Source organism: Lissotriton helveticus, chromosome 9 (genome assembly GCF_964261635.1).
Source record: "Lissotriton helveticus chromosome 9, aLisHel1.1, whole genome shotgun sequence".
NCBI lineage: Eukaryota > Metazoa > Chordata > Amphibia > Caudata > Salamandridae > Lissotriton > Lissotriton helveticus.
In genome coordinates, this window is record NC_136070.1 from 876418408 (window position 1) to 876439496 (window position 21089).

Sequence of the window (21089 nt, forward strand, 5' to 3'; positions counted from 1 at the left end):
CCTCCGGATCGCTATAAATCAGATCCAATCTTTTAGGCTCTGGTCCTTGCTACAGTAGTCAATGCTGCAGCAAGGACAGGCTGCCCGAGTCCTGGGCTACCTGAACCATTGTGCCAGTTTTTAACCTCATGGCTGCTGGAGCGATTCCCCTGCAGTGCTGGACCATAATAAAAACGGGTGTGGTCATGACGAGCTCAGCTCGTCATGAGCACCTGAGAGGTATATGCCAATGAGCACCGAAGGGGTTAAAAAGGGTAATCGTGATAGCCCCCACTGTTACAGAACAATTTCACTGTTAGACTCAGTGGTTAAGGTGGTGCGCTGAGTGCTTCGAGAAAGAATGACTAGCTGGGCAGAGGAACACACAATGTTGGGCTGACTAACGTGCATTTTTTTTTTACGCTAATGGGTCTTTTGTTGGTTTTCGCCTGCTAATGCTGGAATTCCTATCGCCATGACGCTAATGTTAGCAGAAGTTTTCACTGATGATCCATGAAGCTATGGCAATGTAGCAATGTCTTTTACATACGTCGCTAACAAGGCAATAGTTTTCAGCGGTACAAAGCGGTAAGGAAACTACTGCTACCTAGCGTTAGTTTTCGCCATTCCTTGTACATATGCCCCGGAGACTCTTGGTTCGGCGGTATTCCTCTATGGTACATATTATTCAACATCAGTGATTTACCACTTGCTTGTTTAATGAATATATTGTAAGCCTTTCTTACCCTACTTTAATTTGTAGTTCATTGATTACCGCTCCCATGTAATTAGACCACCAAATGTACCACCAGCTTTAGGGTGATGCGCCGTAGGAGAATTTGTGTAACCAGATATATGAACTGATGAAGTGGCCCACGTTTCTTGAAAAAGGCAACATTTAAAGTTTTTAATAAAGGTTCCCCAGTCTGTCTGCTTGGCGGGTTTATTGTATTGTTTATTGTTTGTGGAAAAACAAATTTATTTTCCCTTTCATTGCTCTGTTCAAATCTGAAGTCATTAAGTTCAGAGGTGAGTTGAGCAGTTGAGCAAGACATTTTTAGATGTTTTCGTTTAAGAAACCACTAGTGAATAATGCTCCACTTACTGGATTAAATAGTGCACTTAATTGATCTACTGTGGTGTGAATCAATACAGGCTCACCTACCTAATGTGTTGTAGGGTTGGGAGCCAGTTCATCTCTTTTACCACGGGTTTCTCCGGGTGCACACAGTTTGAGCTCTCACTGCATTTAGAATGATTCAAATTATTTCTAAATCTGGCGATGGCTGTCAATCCCTGGGGCGCGTTTAGTTAAAACTGGAACACAAACTAATGAAATACAGTTTGGAAAATTGTGCAAGTCCTAGGCCCTGCCAGCATCTATAAACAGCGTTTGCAATTTTTCTGGCTAGCTTTTCTGGCCAACTCTGTCAGCACAGCAACGGACTGAGGATATCGAAAAATGGCGCTTTCCGACACAACGCTGATTTTTCTTGCTGCTTGTACTTCTTTCCTGCTTTTAATCTATACATGGAAATGGATATTCAAACGAAGCAACCTGCCTCCTGGTCCCCTTCCTCTGCCATTGATCGGCAACTTGCATCAAATAAAAACCAGCGACATGGTGGAATCCCTGAGTACAGTGAGTGTTTTCCTCGTTTCATGATTAGGCAGAAAGATTATGCTTCTTTTTCAAATAGAATTTACCAGAGTGCTTGCTTCTCTTTTGAAAAATTACAGGCTGTATGTTGACAAATAGTTTACCATGGCTTTCTTTTCTTAATTCCACTTCATGCCGCCTCCGATCATCACATAACGCCTCCTGTCCCTTTAACTCACCCTTGCAGTCACATTTTTATCGTTTCTGTGGCTTTTGGTCACTTCTTTTCCACCTCTCTCTTCCTCCTTCCTTCTCACTTTCCGTTTGTCTCTCTCTTCCTTCAGATGAAAATGAAACAAAACTCAGTGTCTCCAGGAATGAATGCTGGTCTTGTGAATTTGTATCTCTTCCTTTAGCATTTTAATTGAAAGAAAATCATCCTTCACAAAGAAACCTGAAAACTTTGGAAACGATAAGCAGATTGTGTTTCGAATTAGGCTTTAAAGGAGAGAAGCCGCTCCTAAATGGTGTGTGATGTGGAGTTAAATGTATTTAAATATTTCAGAGTTCACTGAAACCCATAGTCTGGGTGTCCTTGCGCTACACTGCAAAATGCCCCCCATGGCCTAAGAAAGAAAGCAAGCTCATTCAACTTTCTCTCGAAAAGTGGGAAATAAGACTCCTGACTAATGTAGCAAGAAAAAAGAAGGCGTGACCACTGAGGAAAATGACTCTGGCGCCGATTAGGATGGCGGGCAGACTTTAGTCCGCTCGCCACCCTAGCGGTGCTGGGACCGGCCACAAGTGGTGCGGCGGTCCCGCACCTGCAGATAGGATGCCACCCCCACCATGGCGGTGGCATCCTCCATTCCCAGCATTGTGGCGGGAGGTGCTCACAGCACTGCCCGCCACAATGCTGGGAATGCACTGTGTGCATTGTCATGCACAAGGTGACGTACAATGCAAGGTGCCTGCCACCATGTCCATGACAATGCAGGGGGGTACCCCCCATGTGACACTCCCCCTTCCCCCCAAATGCCCTGGGGGCCTGCAACGGGTCACTGAAAGCAGACTCCGCATGGCTTTCCATGGTGGGGTCTCCGCCATGGAAAGCCATGCTCCGCTGCCCATGCTAATATGGATGTCGGTGTCTAGCAGACACCGCCACCATGTATGGCCCCTTTTTCGCCCGATCGACCAGCGGAAAACCGGCGGACGGTCTTTTCGTTCGCCGGGATCCCCCCGCCATACTAATATGGCGGGGGAAACGGGTGGCGGTCGGGGAAAGATGTAGGACGGATCGCCTCCCACCATGCGGGCGGTGCCGATCTGCCCTACATCCTAATCGGCCCCTCAATGTTTAGTGTAAAGCCAAGTGTTTTTGTACATTCATGATAAAAATGCGAGCACAATTTTTCCATATTTGCTAAATATAAATATATAAAACTGTACATTTTACAGAGCTAACAAGAAAAAGAACTGTAATGTAGCAGGCGTTTTGGCAACAACAGTAGACTTAGTGAAAATCAGATCTCAATGGGGCTGGGTGCCTCAGGAGGTAAGGGCTGGCCAGAGTCATGGATTGCACGGCAGCAGAAGTCATTATGAATAGGATGTTTGCAGGGCTGACAGAGTGTGAGTTGAATGTGCCTCTCTTCAGGGTCACAGACTATCTGTGCGACAATAGGATAGAGTAAAGGTCAGGGCACACGTCCTAAATAAAGAAGTGGGGGGACGCTGACATCACAACAGGAAGTGACGCCACGAAAGGTGTCTTGCACCATCAGACTTATTGCCTCCCCTCGCTCACCCGTTAGATGTGATTGCATCAGAGAAGCCAGCGCGTGAGCAGCGTTCTGAATGAGCTCCGATCTCGCCCCAGAGAGGCCAAAGAGTGAATGTGTGGCTCCATTTGCTCCAGTAATCGACCTCCTGGTGAAATAAGTGGGGGGATGCCGTCCACCCGCGTGGTACCCCGACTCGAGCCCTGGTAAAGGTCCTGCAGCACAGATGAAGCAAAGAGAGCCAGGAGCAGCACAAGGAGTGAGCTATTCTTGATATCACCGTTTCTGAAATAAACAGCGTGCACCATATATCACAAGCAAACTTTATTTTAGTGCATGTAGCTAAACAAGCAGCAAAGGCATCATAGAGATTTCCACCCCGTCCAAGGGTCTTCTTATTTGCTGGATAAGGTTTGGCGATGCACATTTGCCCAGTTTGCCCATTTTCAGGAATTGACTTCATTTTGTACCAACTTCCGGTCCTTGTCTATTTCAAAAGAAAATGGTGGTTCAGTGAGTTTGTTGGATGGAGATTCCATCCAGAGCGAAGTAATGAGGATGGCAGAACGGGGTGTGGAGGGGAGAGAGTTGTGAACATATGTAAAAACATAAATGAGTCTTTGATGGGCCTTCGCCGCTCACATGTAAAATGTAGGACTTTCAGTGGGCGTAGCTCAGATATGAAATGTAGGACTTTCAGCGGGCACATTATAGGGGTGTCCTATACATTAAGAATTTGCAGAGCTAAGCGTTCAATTAACCAAAGCTTGTGTCCCTTTTTGGGGTTGCATGTTGCAAGGGCGATGCAAACCCTTGATAAATATGCCCCAAAGAGTAACACGGTCCATTAACAATAGAGCTCCAGAATAGGAAAAGGTCAACGAGTCAAGTTGATGTTTTGATCCCCTGACAAATGACGGGATCATCATTAGGGCTCTTTTATGTACAGCTGAGACCGAGATTAGTACTGCAATAAAAGAATAAAGCTAAGAAAAAAAAGGGAAGAAATGGTGTAAATTGCAGGTAAGATTCAATAGTACTCACATAACTGCAGGGTCTATATATATTCTGCGAGGATAAAAGAAAGAGAGACATACAAAGAATTAGTGAACCTTCTATACGAAAAACATAACATGGAAGATGCCTCAAGTGGTGAGCAAAGTTTACATGCACTACTTCAGCACTGCTTTCCAATGCACATATTTCTACTAGAAAGTAAAGCCCAAAACAGCACCGGTTTGCATTACTTTTTGTGATATTAGACCATCGCAAAGCCTTGATAAACCTTGATATTGATATTTTATTTTTTATATAGTGTAATGGTTTTAAAAATAGACTAAACACTATAATAATAATAAGACATTGATTTATATGTAATATGGGCCCTTAGCAACCCAGTGATTGCTCTATTATCCCCGTCTATGCTGATGCTTGATACCACTAATAAGTCCACCTGGCGTGCTAAGGATGGAGCAAAAAGTGTTCCTATGAAAGCTCTCCCTAGAATAGAAACTACATATGTGCATACCATAAATATCATAGGACCGCAGGAGCCCTCCAGAGGAGGCTGCAAGTACTCTCTGAATATTTCACAAAGGCTTCTGTCTCATCAGAATCCATCTAATCTACTGTAATGGGCCTTTAGTCATCGAGAAGTACAGGCCAGTCATTATGGTCACTGACGTTTACCCCTTTCCTTTCTGGTCCTTATCTCATCCATTTCAACTCATTTCTTGCATCTCATACTCACCACTATTGAAGTCTGCTCCTGTGGGTCTCTTCCAGACTTCAGCCCTCATTATGAGTGCCCAGTCTCCTGTGCTATACCTATCTCACAAGATACAATCTGATACTATTGTGTTTAAAATTTAGCATGTGCAATAATTGTTGCTTATAACACATTTTTCCAACAAAATGTGGCTTAACATTTGGGTTTTGTTCCTTACCATTCCAAAATCCACATGTCCAGTTGTTCTTCTTGGCATTTTCACCCCGGTAAATATCAGCAGGTTTTATCTTCCAACATTTATCTCAGGAATGTGGATTTTATTGCACCTGGTATTTCACTCATAATTCCGATGGTATGTGTCGTCAGAGGACTTGCCATTCACAATGCAAGTGTATAGGCTACTGGTAATGAGGGAACTAACCACCTCCTCCAATTATTGTGCTTTTTGAAACTCCACAGTTCAAAGTGGATGCTATTCAGTACCCAAGATTCAGTTGAGTGTAGCTCAAATATATGATGGCCTGGAAGGTCTAGAGATTGACAAACCACTCACTTGAAAACTCATTTTTAATGCTTGCACTTCTCGGGTGGTTGTTGTAGGAAGTTGACTGTTTATGCAGTGTACCAAAGTAGGGGCACACCATTATTGGTTTACAGGGACTTACTTTAGTAATCCCAACTGCTTAATTTGTGGTAATGTGATTGAGCAGTTTAGGCTTATCAAAGGGGAGTGTTAAGATTTGTTGAACACACAGACTCAATTAATGGCACACGCACTCAAGACGAAATCTGAGACCAATTTATAAAAATAACATATAATTTCATATAATTATAGACAGCAAGATCATCAGAATCAGATAAGTACTTTCAGTGTTTAGAATTGTACGATGAAGCGGTGAAATGCTCAAATAACAGTTTTGTGGAATGAGCCTCGAATGCAGTAAATATCATGTGGGAGAAACACACTGCTTAAATATGCTTTCAAGCGATTGCATGAAATACATTTTAGGACTTATGGTGCTTGGGAGCCAAGGTCTAAAGAACCACCAGCAGTTTGGGTTTATCTGCCCTGGTTTGTCTCCGGGTGTTGAGGTGCTGGTCGCAATAATAGCTTTGAGCAGTACACTGTTAAGTCAAAGTACCTGAAACAAGAAAAGGCTGCAAGTGGTGACAAGTCTGGCAGAACCCAAAAGGGGCTTAGATCATAAGGGTCTCTGGGGCATGGGGATGCAGTAGGGTTTCCATTAGCCCAGGCTGTGCGTCACGGGTGCAGTGGTGTTTTGGTCAGCGGATCCTTTGTGTTAGAGGCTCTCACGGTTCTTGAGTTGACCTAGAGAGGGCAAGAAAACAAGCCAGCAGGGGAAATCTTGGTGTGGGCCTTGTGGGTCCTGAAGTCCCTTATTGGCAGGTCGGATTTTATGGCAGGGGTGTCCAGGCTTGACAATCAACAAGCCTTGGTTGCGGCAAATGCTCTGGTTCCCCGGGTATTGGAGCAGGGAGACTCCTGGAGCGTCTAGCATTTTGAAACTCACCGGAGAGATGGGATGACCTCTTGGAAACATGGTGACCTGCTTCTGATGAGATGTACCCTCGATGGGTCCGATGGTCAGACAAGTGCGGTCGGTGCCTGCAGATGCAGGCGAGTGGCTCCTCCACCCCAAGGGAGATGCTTAGTGGTTGTTGAAGTGCTGGACAGTACTCCAAGTGTTTGGGGGATGCACAGCTGTTGGACAAGTTGGGTCTTTGCAATGGTCAAGGTACCAGCAGGCAGGCAGGGTGTGGCGCCAATTTCACATAGGAGTGTGCAATGTCATGTTTTCGGAATGGCTTGCACAATTTTCACGTATCCTGCAATGGCAGCTAGCATGCAGCTTTTTGTGTGAGTCCCTTTGAGTGGCATAATACATGCTGCAGCCCATACGGACCCTCTTTAGTACCGATGCCCTGGGTACTATAGGTACCCTTTACCAGGGACTTATAAGGGTTCTGAAGTCCTGGCAATAGTGCAATGTGAATGGCTTTCCTGTGAATTACTACAATTCTGCACAGGGGTTTTCCCCATTGCATGCATCTTATTTGCTTTATTGTATACTTTGGTGTTTTTTTCTTGTATAATATATGCATATGCAGTCTTCGGTGGCTTGCATGTCCATGGTTACATTAGTTTTTACAGATCCTAGCTATACATTAGTCAGCCACACCAGCAATGTTCCTGTGTTTTCTGACTCTTGTCCCTCCATAATTCCTTCAGGCTGTGGATCACACTTCTACTAGCCATCGTAAGCCAATAATCTTGCCTTTGGAAGACATTTGAAAGCTAATTTATGTAAATGATCAATGCCCCCTTACCTAAAAAGACAAACACGTTCAATGTGCTGTGTAAGTTGTTACTCTATTCATTCATTTACTCAGTATTAAGTACAAAATTAGGTTGTTTGTTAAAATGTCAACCAAAGAAATATCTACCTGCACACAGATTATCACAGTCCACATACATAGGAAAAGTAGAGCTTCATTATCATTCCACATCTATTTACATTAATGATATTGCACTAGTCAATATTTTGAAGTGAATACATGAGTAAGCTGATATTTTAACCTGAATATTTTGGTGGCACACAGTAAACAATTTAATAATGCATCATCAGGCAGATGGAACCTGCATGCTGATATATAAACACCCTGTCATCAGTGATTAGATCCACCCATATCCTGTTAGGGCATGAGGTGGATTACAAAATATGTCTTGTCTCTAGGCATTTGCAATGGTTTCCCTTTCTTGACTCCATGGCACAGCACTGTCACACATTTGCATTTCAGAGTGTTCTCACTTCATCATTCAGTGTGTGTGCATGGAAAAAAACTGTTGAAATAAAATCTTCCTACTTTTTTCTCTATTGCAGCTGAGCGAGAAGTATGGGCCGGTTTTCACAGTATCCCTTGGCCCTCGCCGCGTGGTGGTACTTTGGGGATTTGACGCTGTGAAGGAAGCCCTGGTGGACCACTCTGAAGAGTTTAGTGGAAGGGGAGCTCTTCCAACATTTGACAAAGTCTTTAAAGGCTTTGGTAAGTAATCATCTGAGAGAGATGATATTTGAAGAATGTTTCCTTATCCTTATCAGAACCCGATTGACAGTATGAAAGGAGAGTTGATTTCTGTGTTAAGGTTACTACTTCTTCACTCTGCTACAAACAGCACTGCTCACCCGATGAGGTATGATGGCCACCACAGCACTGATATATATGAGATTCAATGATGAATGAGTACACAATGAAGGTCCATGCCAGGATAAAATTAAAAGTTCTCTTAAAGTGCTTGCTGTTATGGTGTTCCAGGAATCCAAGGCTTTACATTGTATATTTTGCAGCAATTAAAGTATTGTTAGAAATAGGGTGTCTGGCTGTCAGCAGTATACACCCTGTCTAAGTGCGAACCACCACACTTGTCATTGTAAGCTAGATCCAGACTAAAGGATAACTTGTGCTCACCATGCAGTAGCTTGAAACAGAGCAGTCAGGCTTATCTAAAGAGGCAATGTGTAACGTATGTGGAAAAGACACACAATTGCTGGACAGAATGCAAAACAAATAAAAACATTCACCCCCAGTCAAGAGATCTGGGTTAAATCCATCATTCTTTTGCTCACCATGCCACCCCAGTTTAGACCTGGCCTTATGCAAATTAGTCTTGACCCTGTGCCTCATGGGAACAGTCCAGCCCGAACTGCCAAGCCTGGTCCTCCCTGGACCGGAAACAAGCATCCTAGACCGGTTTTGGGGTTTCACCCTTCATCAGCCAGGATAGCTTGATTCCATTGGCTAGGAGGACCTGACTTGGCAGTTTTTTTTCTGGACTAATCCCATGAGGAACAGGATCAAGACTGATTTGCATATGGCTGGGTTCAAACTAGAATTATCTGTGAGGAATAAGGCATAGTGAAATGGCTGTTTTACAAAATGAAACTGGGAAGAAGATATTTCAGAAAGAAATATTGGATTTAAAAAATATGTTTCAAAGTTGTCATTTAAAGGATAATTCACAATAATTTCTGAAGGTTTTTATCCGTGGTGTAATGTGTCTGTTCCGGGCTGATCTCTATAGTTGAGCAGTAGCATTGCTCAATGATAATGCATGGTTTGTCTAGCTTGTATACCTTTGGCCTGTAATTCTGAGATTTTAATTTATTGAGATATATTCTGCCTTGCCAGGTAGGAATAGAGTCATAGTATAGGCCTGTGCATCTACAATGGAGGGACAGGATGTAAAAAATAAAAAATAAAGTAACATACATTTTGAAAAATGATAGGCCATGTGACTCTGTATTACTAGATTTTCTTTAACTCATTGTAATGCATATACCGCTTCAGCAGATTTTTTGGGGAAATTATGTTGAATAATTAACAACCCAGTTTCATTGCAGAGGTTGACCCCCAACTCACAAATTAAGAGTAAAGCTTGCATGGCACTCTACAAAAGTATTGGAATATTTAATTCAGAGACTATTAATTTTTTGCCAATATATGGGAAACGTGTGTTGTAAAATGTGTTGAAAAAAATAACCCCCCATCTTAGAATATGTTGGGCTTACTTGCTTTGCTCACATGTTCCATTCAGGCAGGTATTTTTGCCCCATGTGTCTTTAAGTTCACCAGCTGCCACCTCTATGAAGGAAGCCTACACTGCAAAGGCTATGCAGATACTAATGTATGCCCAGGGTAAGCTTCAGATCTTATTGTGCCTGGGCATTCAAATCTGTATTTGTCATTCAAGGCTGTTGTTGGATGTAGCATGTCTGGCTGCCCCTGGCTAATTGGTGGCTGCATCTCTTACATAAGGTAGCAGCCTAATTAATGAATATGTGTATATGTGGTGAATAAAATAGATATACCTCGTTTAGCATTTTTTGTGGTCATTAACATGCATCTTTTTGTTTAATGTTGCACATTTGTTAGTTTTTCTTTTTCTCTGTGAGGTCACATTTTGTGTTGCCAACAGAGAAAAGAATCACAAGACATCAGTAGGTCCAATATTGTGTGATGTCTCTTCCTTCTGGGATTAAAGGGTGTGTGACCCCCTTCCTCTCCCATACCATTTTGATGAGTCAACGTCCACAGGGTTAAAAGGAGCTATATTTGAACTCTCTTGCTAGCTGGGTTTATACAGACTCTTTGAGGCAGGTTAATTTTATTTCAAGCCCTGGGATCACACCAAACACAGAAATCCTTTTGAGGTTGCCCATATGTGACCTAAGGAAAAATCGGCGAATTTGGTAGGACTCTTCTTCTAATATGTATAATACTAATGATAATTGTCACAGAGTTCCCTATAGTTAACCCCATGTAAGCAATAATGAGGTGCTGTTTTGTGTTTTGTTCAGTTCAGTTCAAAAACCGTTATTTCGGTCACTTGGACTTTGAAAGAGTACACATATGAAAGAACTGACATCATAATATAAAACATACCACAATACAAAGACATCCATTCCAGGGGAATTGAATTGCCAAAAAGGTGGACATAATAGTTCCAATCAAACAGTACAATTATGTTAAGACAGGGGTAGGAGCATATACACAGTTCGTGAGCAGTAATTCCAGTTGATAAGCCACTTCGTTTGCTGTGACTAAGCACATGCACTTTAGATAGCAGCAATATTTCACTAATAAATAATTAAAACTAGTAAATTCTATCTATATACAATGTAAAACATTAAAACATTAAAAGAGCTGCATCCCGTTAGCCCGAAATAAAATAAGCATATACTGGACATTTATATTAAGATTGTAAACTGAGTTTTCTTTGTTTTTCCTTTTTTAAGAAAGCCCAACTCCTCCGCCACATTGCATTTAGGAATCAAGAAACAGCAAAGACAATGGGCTTGGAGGTGTTGTACTTAAAAACTCGAAAAGCCTCCCTACATTGCACAAACCCCAAGTTTTTACACAGTTGTATAAGGCAGCACCCCCTCGCTGCCAGATATCCAGGGCAGAAAAATAAAACATGCAGTTCGGACTCTTCCTGGTTGTTGCACGCAGGGCACCCATGATCGGGGGCCCATCCCATTTCGCAGTGAAGGCCCGGAGGGGTAAGGTGCTATATCTGAACTGCAGATATAACTTCCTAGCTGCATGGGGTAGGATATCGTCCAAAAGGGGTTCTAATTTGTAGCCATCCTTCATAGTAAGAAACTGCGTCGTTAGGGCACCTAATTTCAAGTTTGTTTGTATTGCCTCGAGTGTTACGGTTCGGTAAATTCTCGGAAGTGCAGCATGCGAAACCAGAGTACTGGTTTCGATTGGATTACTCCAAAGAGTTGGTTTGCCTATCCTTATGCATTGCTGTTTTAAATGCGCAAACAAAGGAACTTTGTTCAATACCCCTGGGTAGGATAATAACTTTTTAGTTTCTGCTTGGTACGCTGCCAATTCTGGGGTCAACCGGAGCCTACGCCAAAAAGTTAGAGGTCTTAGAGCTAATTCATCTTTGATTGGGCCTATGCCTAGATCTAACCGCAAAGGGATTAGCAGGGTACTGGATGGAAGACCCAACATTTGTCTAAGGAAGCTGTTCTCCCCTATTGTTAAAGAAGCGGAAGAAGAGTGACCCCAGAGTTCCGCCCCGTGTAGCGTAGCTCCCCTCACTTGCGCCCTATAGATCTCAATGGCTGGACCAATGGGTTTAGTTGTTGACTCCCTTACCATTTTAGCTATGCCCCCGGTGGTCTGGGCTAGCCTAAGCTTGGCTTTGGCTATTTGGGACTTCCAATCCATACCTTCTGTTAGGGTGACACCCAGATAATCGAACACAGAGACCCTTTCCAGTGTGGTTCCATTTAAATGGGGTTAGGGCATATTTTATTAGACGGGTTGACTATCATAAACTTAGTTTTGTTGGTATTAATCTCCAGGCCCCTGCTGTTGCAGAATGATTCGAACCTATCCAATATCCTTTGTATACTCATCGGCGATTTAGACAACAAAAGGGTATCGTCAGCAAACATCAAAGCTGGTGCCTTTGAGTTCGCTAACTTAGGGGCATCATTGTCCTCAACCTCAGGAAGATGTGCAATAAGTGTGTTGACAAAGAGGCAAAACAGGGTCGGTGCAAGCACACAACCCTGTCTGACCCCTCTGCCAACTAGGAGCCTGTTGGTTAGCTCTCCCCCTACCACATCTTACTTAGGCATAGGTGGCAACATGCAACTTAATAAGCAGGTTAGATAAGTATATAGGAATCCCCAGTTCTCTTAGGACCCCCCAAAGTTTGGTTCTGGGCACTAAGTCAAAGGCCGTATTCAGGTCCACAAAGATCAAATAGAGGCTGCCACCCTCTATTGATACCGCTTTCAAACTAATATGCTGCAATCTATATATTTGGTCCACGGTGGAGATGTTTTTCCTGAAGCCGGCTTGATATTGGCTGATGATGTTGTTCTCTTCCAGCCAGCCCTGGATCCGATCTAATAATACCCGTGCAAAGAGTTTTTGCGTGACATCGATCATACTGATCGGTCTATAGTTTGCGTGGAGAAGGGGGAACCCTTTTTCAAACTGGGACAATTTCAGCCCCAGCCCAGGTATCAGGGATAGGCATGCCATTCAAAATGGCGTTGAACAACACCCACAAGTAGGGACCCCAGACAGTTGGTTCCTCCCGGAACAGGTCTCCTGGAAGCTTATCTAGATCAGGTGCTTTTCCTGCTGGTAACATTTCAATTGCCGAGGTGACCTCTTGTAATGTTATCCCCTCAACATCAGACACAGCCTGTTTGGGGACTATAGGGAGTAGATCCACAATACTACTGCTGTCAGGCCGTGAATTGCCCGGGGGATCTCTACTGTTAACGGGGTGGGGTGCTGATCAATATCTACTGCATATAGTGCCTGACTGGTATATTTGGTTCGTCTGCTGAGCTGGCCTCACTACTGCCAGTTCTAACAATAGTCCAACATTTTCTCATGTCCCGTTTTAACAGGGCGGGTTTAATATCCTCCCATTTATTTTCTTCCCAGGATTGTTTAGCGTTAGAAACAGTTTCTTTATATTGAGCCCTCCTCACTTTGATAAGACGCTTGTTTTTCCTTTTAGTGGCAGCAAGCAGCGCTCGCTTGGCCTTGCAACAACTGTCATTAAACCACATATGGGTTACTTTCTTTGTTTATTTGGGCGTACTAGTGGGTTTAGTATGTCAGCTAGCATGACTGTCAGATTCTTGTGGAGTGCTGCAACCAATTGAACTTTGTCAGAGTTATCCCAGTTAGCAGGGACACTGCCAAATTCCTGCAAGGTAGGTATAACAATTTCATATATAGTTCTCAGCTTCTCAGGTGATTGTTTTAATACCCCCCACTTAATTCTCCTCCTATTACTAGTGAGGGTTAACCTGTCATCAAGGGGTAATTGGTAACAGGAATGATACCTGTGTCTGGGACCTTCAGTATTAGTGTTAAAGCATTATGGTCTCTGTCTATGCGAGGGATTACTGCAAAGTCCAAGACCATGTTCCACGATCTGCACTCTACTAAGAGGTAATCTATGAGAGAAGCTTGACCGGTTCTGTTAAATGTAGGAATGCCTGGCCTGTCACAATGTGTCCGACCGTTGCAAGCTCTCAAAGAATGGTTTAGAAAGATAGCATTAATTTGTAGTATTAAAGGGGATCCATTTAATCAAAAAACAAATTCAAAGCACAGTTTAGCCACAAGATTAAGTTCACTGAGGTTCACTTGAAATCTCACTGCTATCCTCCAAGTCCCTAAATACCCTCTTTTTCTCATTTGCTGCAAACGCATGTCCATTAATGGGATGAGTACCTCCAACAGGGTACTCTAGCTCTTTTTGATCTCCTGAGTACAGCTTGTTAGTCTTCACCGCCACTCAGACCAGAGTCCTCAGTATCCTGTGAGATGGTGTGAGGCATACGCTCTGCAGGCAGACTTAGTCTCTTCCTTTTCCTCTTTCTTGGCCAACTGTCTCAAGTCCCACTCAGTTTTCCACAATAATAGGCCCTTCCTCACAGTCTGAATCTGGCTCAGTTAGTGCCACAGGCCAAGACTCTCCTGTCTCAACCTCAGATATTGACTCATCAAGACCACCCTAAGGCAGAGGATGAGCTATTTCAGGGTCTCACTGATTTTCTTCAACTTATTCAACCTTTTTCCGCTGCTTCTCAGTTGCAGCTACCACATATGCACACTTCACTCTGCGAGTGTCAGGAGCATGAATCCATTTGGGGAGACTTCCACAATTAACAGCCGTATTCTTTACTAGCATGACTAGGAATGGTCCTCTCTATCGAGGTTCTAGACAAGTTTTCTATATATGTTTCTTCACCAAGACCCAGTCGCTGGTACTAAGGACATGGCACTGTTCCTGATGCAGTTGGGGCTCTAGCAGCTCTGACCTGTTGAGACACTTAAAACATCAGATCAGCCAGTCCTTTACAGTAATCAAGAATCATCTCATCTGTAATGTTCACAAGCTTATTTGTAGGCACTGCTGGCAGTCTCATTGCTTGACCCATGATGACTTCCTGTGGGGACAGTCCTGTTCTCCTATTGGGAATGCTGCAAAGACTCAAAAACACAAGGACAAGGCATCAGGCCACTTCAGAGATGTTGAGGCACACACTTTGGTCAACCTGGATTTCAATGTTACATTCATCTACTTAACTATGCCTGAAGCAAAAGTCTGATAACTGCAATGTAGTCATTGCTCCACTTGTAATGTTGCACACAACGTTTCATAACCTCATTCATTATTCAAATGAGTTCCTCGGTCTGACTCCAGAGAAGTTGGGAAATCTACTCTGGGGATACGTTTTCTAAGCAACAATTTACCTACTGTGAGGCTTTCATTTCTCTTGGTTGGGCATGCTTTGACTCAATGCGAGAAGATACACACACTTACTAGGATGTATCTCTGCCCATTGAATACAGCCATCTCGATGGAGTCCAGCTGCATCCTGTTGAATGGCCCTCCTGATATTCCTATGTGGCTTAGTGTCACTCTGGTTCATTTCCCTACATTCATCTGCTGTCACACAACACATCTGTGACACAATCCTTCAGCCATCAATCTGAATCGGGGTTAAACCAGTTCTGTTGAATCAATCTGTCCATGTTATCCCTCCAATGTGTACGGGACCTTGACAATGTCTGGTCATCGGGAACACCAAGCTATCTGGCAATACAGTTCTTCCATCTGCTGAAACCCAAATATCATCTTCTCTTTTGACACAACCTGCTCTGATCAAACTCTGCAGTTCTTTCTCTCGTACTTCCTCCTGCAACCTTTTCACTTCTTCCCAAGTGTCAGTTGTTGACAACAAAAGGTTGTGCTTGGTTTAATCTTCAGATTCATTTACATATTCACTTTTAAATGTTCGGGCCTCATGAGCACAATATTAGGGGTGGGCGGAACTCGCGGAGTTTTACTCTGTGGAATTCCGCAGAGTAACATAAAAACTCTGCGAGATTCAGCAAAAACCCCTTAAAAAAGCATTCTTTACAATGTTCCTGATAAAAACCTTGTTACTTTCCTTACTGAGAAACCATTTCCATGCTGGTATGATATAGGGTGTTCTGCGACCCTCAGCTATACTCAGACATAATTATCACTCAGTTACCTGCCTTCGGATTTACTCCAGTGTGTGGTACATCCTGTAAGTAGACCAAGTGCCAGCTCAACCACAGGGCAAACTCATGTAGATGGGCAACTTGACAACAGTTATGTTCAGATACTCCGCGAGGATGCGGAACACTACTAACAGCACAGAGGTCAACATTTTAGTCATAATTTCCTGGGGCACTCACAGGTACACAGGCACAGTACACCAGCAGGAAGCAGCAGGGGTAGGCAATGATTTGATGGAGAAACCTGTCACTTGACTGGAGAAGATGGTGAAGTACATCAGGGAGGTCTTCATCTTTGACACATAACTGCTGCCGCTTGTTTCAAAAGCGACTAATGTGTATCATTGATTTTCGTTATTTAAATATGATGTTTCTGAAATGTTTTATTAATTGTCCAATAAATAATTGGTAGTTGCCATTTGATAAAGCAAAACTTGAAAGAGATTTTATGTCGTATACACCATGTTGTGTATATTACAACACACTCTACCCATAAATAATAATGCACCAATGTTTTAAGTTTCAAACTATTCCTATTTATTATGAAAGTGTATTGAAAGTACGCTTGTTCACTGGAGCTGCATTGGTTGATGCCCACCAAAAGAATAGGTCATTATATGTATAGTCCTTCTTTTCCTATTTATAATGTGTGTACATTGAAGTCACAGACTGGTGTGAATGGACGGGGAGACATAGAGCTGAATCACTGACATAGAAATAAGGTCACCATTTCAAAGTGCCAGAAACAAACATCCATTTGTGTGCGAGACTGCTTGATGTACAAATACAGAGACAAAATAACTATTGTAATTTAGTCACTACCATTTCTGTAGCTAGACGACTGTAGTCTTGCTTCTGTTCTATGGCGAGTCTCTGGAGGTGGAAGTATGCTGCTTCAATTTCCTCCTGTCTGCTGAGGATTCAGTGCATCAGATGTTTGTTTCTGGTTTTGTGTGGGTGTCATTAATTTCCACTGTGAGAGTGATTGGGGGAGAGGGTCAGAATGATTACACGCAGGGGTGGTGAGCAGTAAACTCTGCCACATGGCGGTTAGTGGAGTTTTTGCTTAAAAGCAGGCAAAACTCTGTCAGCAGAGCGAAGTTTACCATCCACCCTGACGCAATATTGAGCAACCTCATCAGCATATTGGTTGCCAATTGCCACATAGTCATCTTCACTTCTATGATCTGAACACTCAACAACAGCAATGTTGGTTGCCAAATGCAGTGCCTCCAACAATCTTATGACTTGTGTTTCGCTCCTTAGAGGGCATCCGGATGATGTCATAAATCTCCTCTGTGACCATAACTGTCCAAAATCATTAACATCACCAAGGCCACACTGACTAGTAGTGCAAATCGTCACTTTCGCTGTTCAGAAACACAGCAGGCTCTTGTAAGAGTGATCAATTTAGCCACTTGTGCAGAAAACACCCCTCAAAACCTGGAGGTTTCCACTACTCCTGTGATTGTACAGGCTATTTTAGCAGCTGTCAGTGTTCCTCCATTGTCTCTCAGGCAGGACCCATCAGAAAACAGTATGAAATCAGTTGTTGTCAGTGAATCATCTTGCATATCTATTTCTGTCTCGGTGTGCATTTCAGTGACATCGAGACAATCATGCTGTACTTCTCCATCATCATTTTCAATTTCAGGCAAAGGTAACAATGTAGCAATAGTCAAAGAACCACAACATTTAAGAGATACATTCTCTCCCACAAGTATAATCTATTCATATTTGGTCAATCGACTGCAGGTCAGATGTTGAATGTGTGTACACTTCAGCAAAATCTCCACGAACACAGTGAGCGGATGACCCATGACAATACTTTCACATCGGTCTATGTTGACACCTACTGTCACTACAGCTTTACAGCATCTGGGCAGTCCTGTGACTAACGGGTCAAGACTAGCAGAAAAGTAAGCTACAGGTCTTTGTGAAAACCCACGCATTTGTGTAAGCACTGGGAGAGCACAGCTCTCCCTCTCACTGCTGAAAATAGCAGCTGTGCGGTTATAATCAGGCATTCCCAACGCCATGGAATAACAGAGGCTTTCTCACAGCTCTAGAAGGGCAATTAAGCAATCATTTTCCCATGGTATCTGATCCGACTCACTACTGTGTGTCAGCCTCTGTAGTGGCTTGGCCACTAGGAGAAAGTTGAGGGTCCACTGTCAACAATAGCACACAATTTCCAAAAACATCCTGACTTCTGTTTTGGAGTTTGGTGGGTTTATTTTCTGAATTGCTGAGATTCTCTCTTGATACACCATCCTCTACCCCTTCACAATTTAATGCCTGAGATACAGAACTTCTCTTTGACAATACTGCAGCTTATTTAGAGAAACATGATGTCCATTCTCAGCCAAGTGGTTCAACAGTGCAACAGTATCTGGTTACTTGCTTTCTGGGTGTCTGATGATACTAGAAAATCATCTATATACTGCACTAGGACAGAATTACAGGACACTATTAAGGACTCAATGATCTTTTTAAGGATCTGATTTAAGATCGAGGGACTTTCTGTAAACCACTGTGAGACTCGACACCATGCCAAAACACAATTCTGGAACTGAAAGTCAAAAAGTAAATGGCTGTCCTTGTGCAAGGGGATGGAGAAAAAGGCACAGATTGATTACCGTAAACCAGTAAGCCTCACAGGGAATGTGAAATATAATCATAGTTGGATTCGGCACCGCAGGAAAACAGGGAACAACAATGTTAATAATCTTTCTCAGGTCTTGCACTATTCGGTACCTACCGCTAGGCTTCTGCAAGCCATTGACGGGTGAGCTACATGAACTCCCAAATATCTAATTCAAGATGCCTTGTGGTATCACTGACCCAATCAACAGCGTATTCCCAGCAATAATTCCAGGAGTCAAAATGTACTGAGGATTTCTTGGGTACTCTGCATTAAGTTTGACATTTATGCGTACAGGCTCAACTCCTTTTATAAGACCTATGTCCTTTCCTAAGATGTCCCAGACTTCAAGATTCACTGTATCCTTAATTTTGGATGGCAAATCATCATTTGTTATCAAAGGGTACCATCCAATGTGTGGGCCTTGACTTGCAAATTTAAAATCAACATCTTCATCATGAGTCTGAAATTCCACACCTTTCGGCGTGCAATAGATGGCGCAATTTAGCTTGCATAGCAAAGTGCAATATAAAAGATTCACAGGTCTAGAATCACAAACCACAAACTGATGGCTTTCTTCAAAAGGCCCTATTTTAACAGGCACTTCTCGTGGTACAGGGTTTGTCATTTGTTTATTTGCAACTCCTAAAACTTAGATTCTTTTTCCTGAGAGGGGTAGGGAAATGATACTGAGTGTCCATTCACTTCACCTTCCATGATTGGACCACTCTGGTCCACCTCCAGGACTATGCCAGGCACACAATACTCCTCAGACACCATCATTGTGAAAGATCTGAACCATAACGCTCAGGTTTATGAAACACAGGAAATTACTGAAACATATTTTGGTTCTGGATGGAATGGTAATTAAAATTCAGGACCTGATTGTTATTTAATATATGATCATTTGCATTTGGCTGTGGAATTGGGGCTTGAGGAATTTGCATCACTGGAACTCGTTGCACATTAGGACTTTGTGTCATTTGTCTCTGCACATTTTGTTGCTGCACAGGGTTGTTAATCTGTGTCTGTACAAAACCTGAATTTTGGATCTGATTTACACTCATTATTCTGTTGGGAGTATGGTTAGATTCCCAATTTCAATGCCCTTAACTTATTTCAATATTGACATGGATTCGACTTCAACGTTGCAACATCAATTCCAATACTCGGGTCAGTGGGGACACCACAACTACTACTTTGTTGTGGATAACCTTTTCCACCTTGCATCATAAGAACTTCCTGCTGATACACATCTTGCATCGTACCAACATTCCCTACATATGGTTGACTTTGACTTTCCTCTCTGTGCTGTCTTCATTTGTTCAAAAATCATTTTCTCCTTCAACCGCTTCTGTTTCATTTCCAGTTCATCACTACAATATCTACAAGATCTCCATCCTGTCACAATCCGATACACAAAACTTTCCATATCTTTACATTCAAAATTCTCCATTCCACTGTGCTGTTTAAACTCATTAAGCTACTGAGTTGTACTATCCATCTTATCCTGATCTATTTCCTTCACTGGTATCTTCCCTTGTAAAAAGGTAATCACCTGTTGATACTGTTCCATCACCAATGGTGACGGTGCATGAAATATCGGAATTCTTTTTAGCTACTTTTCTGGCCACTGTATAGCCACCTCACATTCTGCCCACAAATCACAAGGTATCACAATGTTTAAAAGAGTATTCAAATCTATTCGCAATCCCTGTGAAATCTTCACAAATGCATCAACCTGGGTGAACCATTCCACTGGCTCATCTCTCAATTTGGGGAAATCATTCGTAAATGATGCAAGATCACTCCAACTCTACGGGACATGTACATCATCTCCATCAGGCACTTCTCTCAATGGGAAATTTAAAGCACCTTCTCCATCTATAAAAGACTGAGGTGGCTCTCCCTTTGCTTTCTTTGGATCTTTATTTTTGGCCCATCTGCCTTCCCACTTGTCTAAATCACTCAATTTCTGGATGCTACCAATTAATTCTACAATTTGCATTTTCATTCCTGATGTCCTCAAACTGGCTTTGTCATTTTTTGTCAAAACACACACAATAACTTTTCTGCAAAGATTTGGTCTGTCTTAAATCTATATCAGACTCTCAAGCTAATTCAGACAACTTATCATGAGCTTGTCCTGCATGCTTAGTGCCATCTTTGCCCATTTAAAAATGCATTCTCCTGATAGGTATCTTTCATGGAACGATCAAGATTTCCTGAGATCATCTTATCCAATTCTAATTTTAATATACAAATATCCACTGCATTCTTCCTTCCTGGAGATTTAAGTTCTCTGCTCAGTCCTGAACCCTCAGATTCTCTTTGGGACCCATTGAAAAAAACTAATCAAATCGTTTCACTCTTGTGAATAAACACCATTTTGGATTTCAGATGTATTTGATACTATCCCTTCCCGGATTCTGTTGCTTGTAATACACTGAGGTGAATTCCAAATGAACCAATGTGAATTATGTGACCTCTGTGAGGGTTTCTCTACAGGGTTAAGTTCTGTCTGATTTAGTGTCAATGGTACATGAGTGACATATGGTGAATTGGCCATATTCTGGACCATAGGCTTGATTTTGTGCCCCCCCCATCTGAGAGCAACAGGAATAGTAGTTGACACAGTCAAAGCATGTGTCATGGTTCCTGATGACTCAGGTTTATAAAAGGGAATTGCGGGACCAAAAGTAGGCAGAACAGTTATTGCAT

At 42.6% G+C, this 21089-nt stretch overlaps 1 protein-coding gene across 1 annotated transcript in view; it reads left to right on the forward strand.

Annotated features, from left to right (window-relative positions):
• The first annotated feature begins 1414 nt into the window (after positions 1 to 1414).
• LOC144783025 (cytochrome P450 2G1-like) overlaps positions 1415 to 21089 on the forward strand; it is a 367886-nt gene continuing 348211 nt past the window's right edge. The window contains exons 1-2 of the mRNA XM_078662213.1: positions 1415 to 1621; positions 7996 to 8158. Of these exons, the coding sequence (XP_078518339.1) occupies positions 1442 to 1621; positions 7996 to 8158 (343 nt within the window). The 5' untranslated portion in view covers positions 1415 to 1441. The remainder of the gene's footprint in view (positions 1622 to 7995; positions 8159 to 21089) is intronic.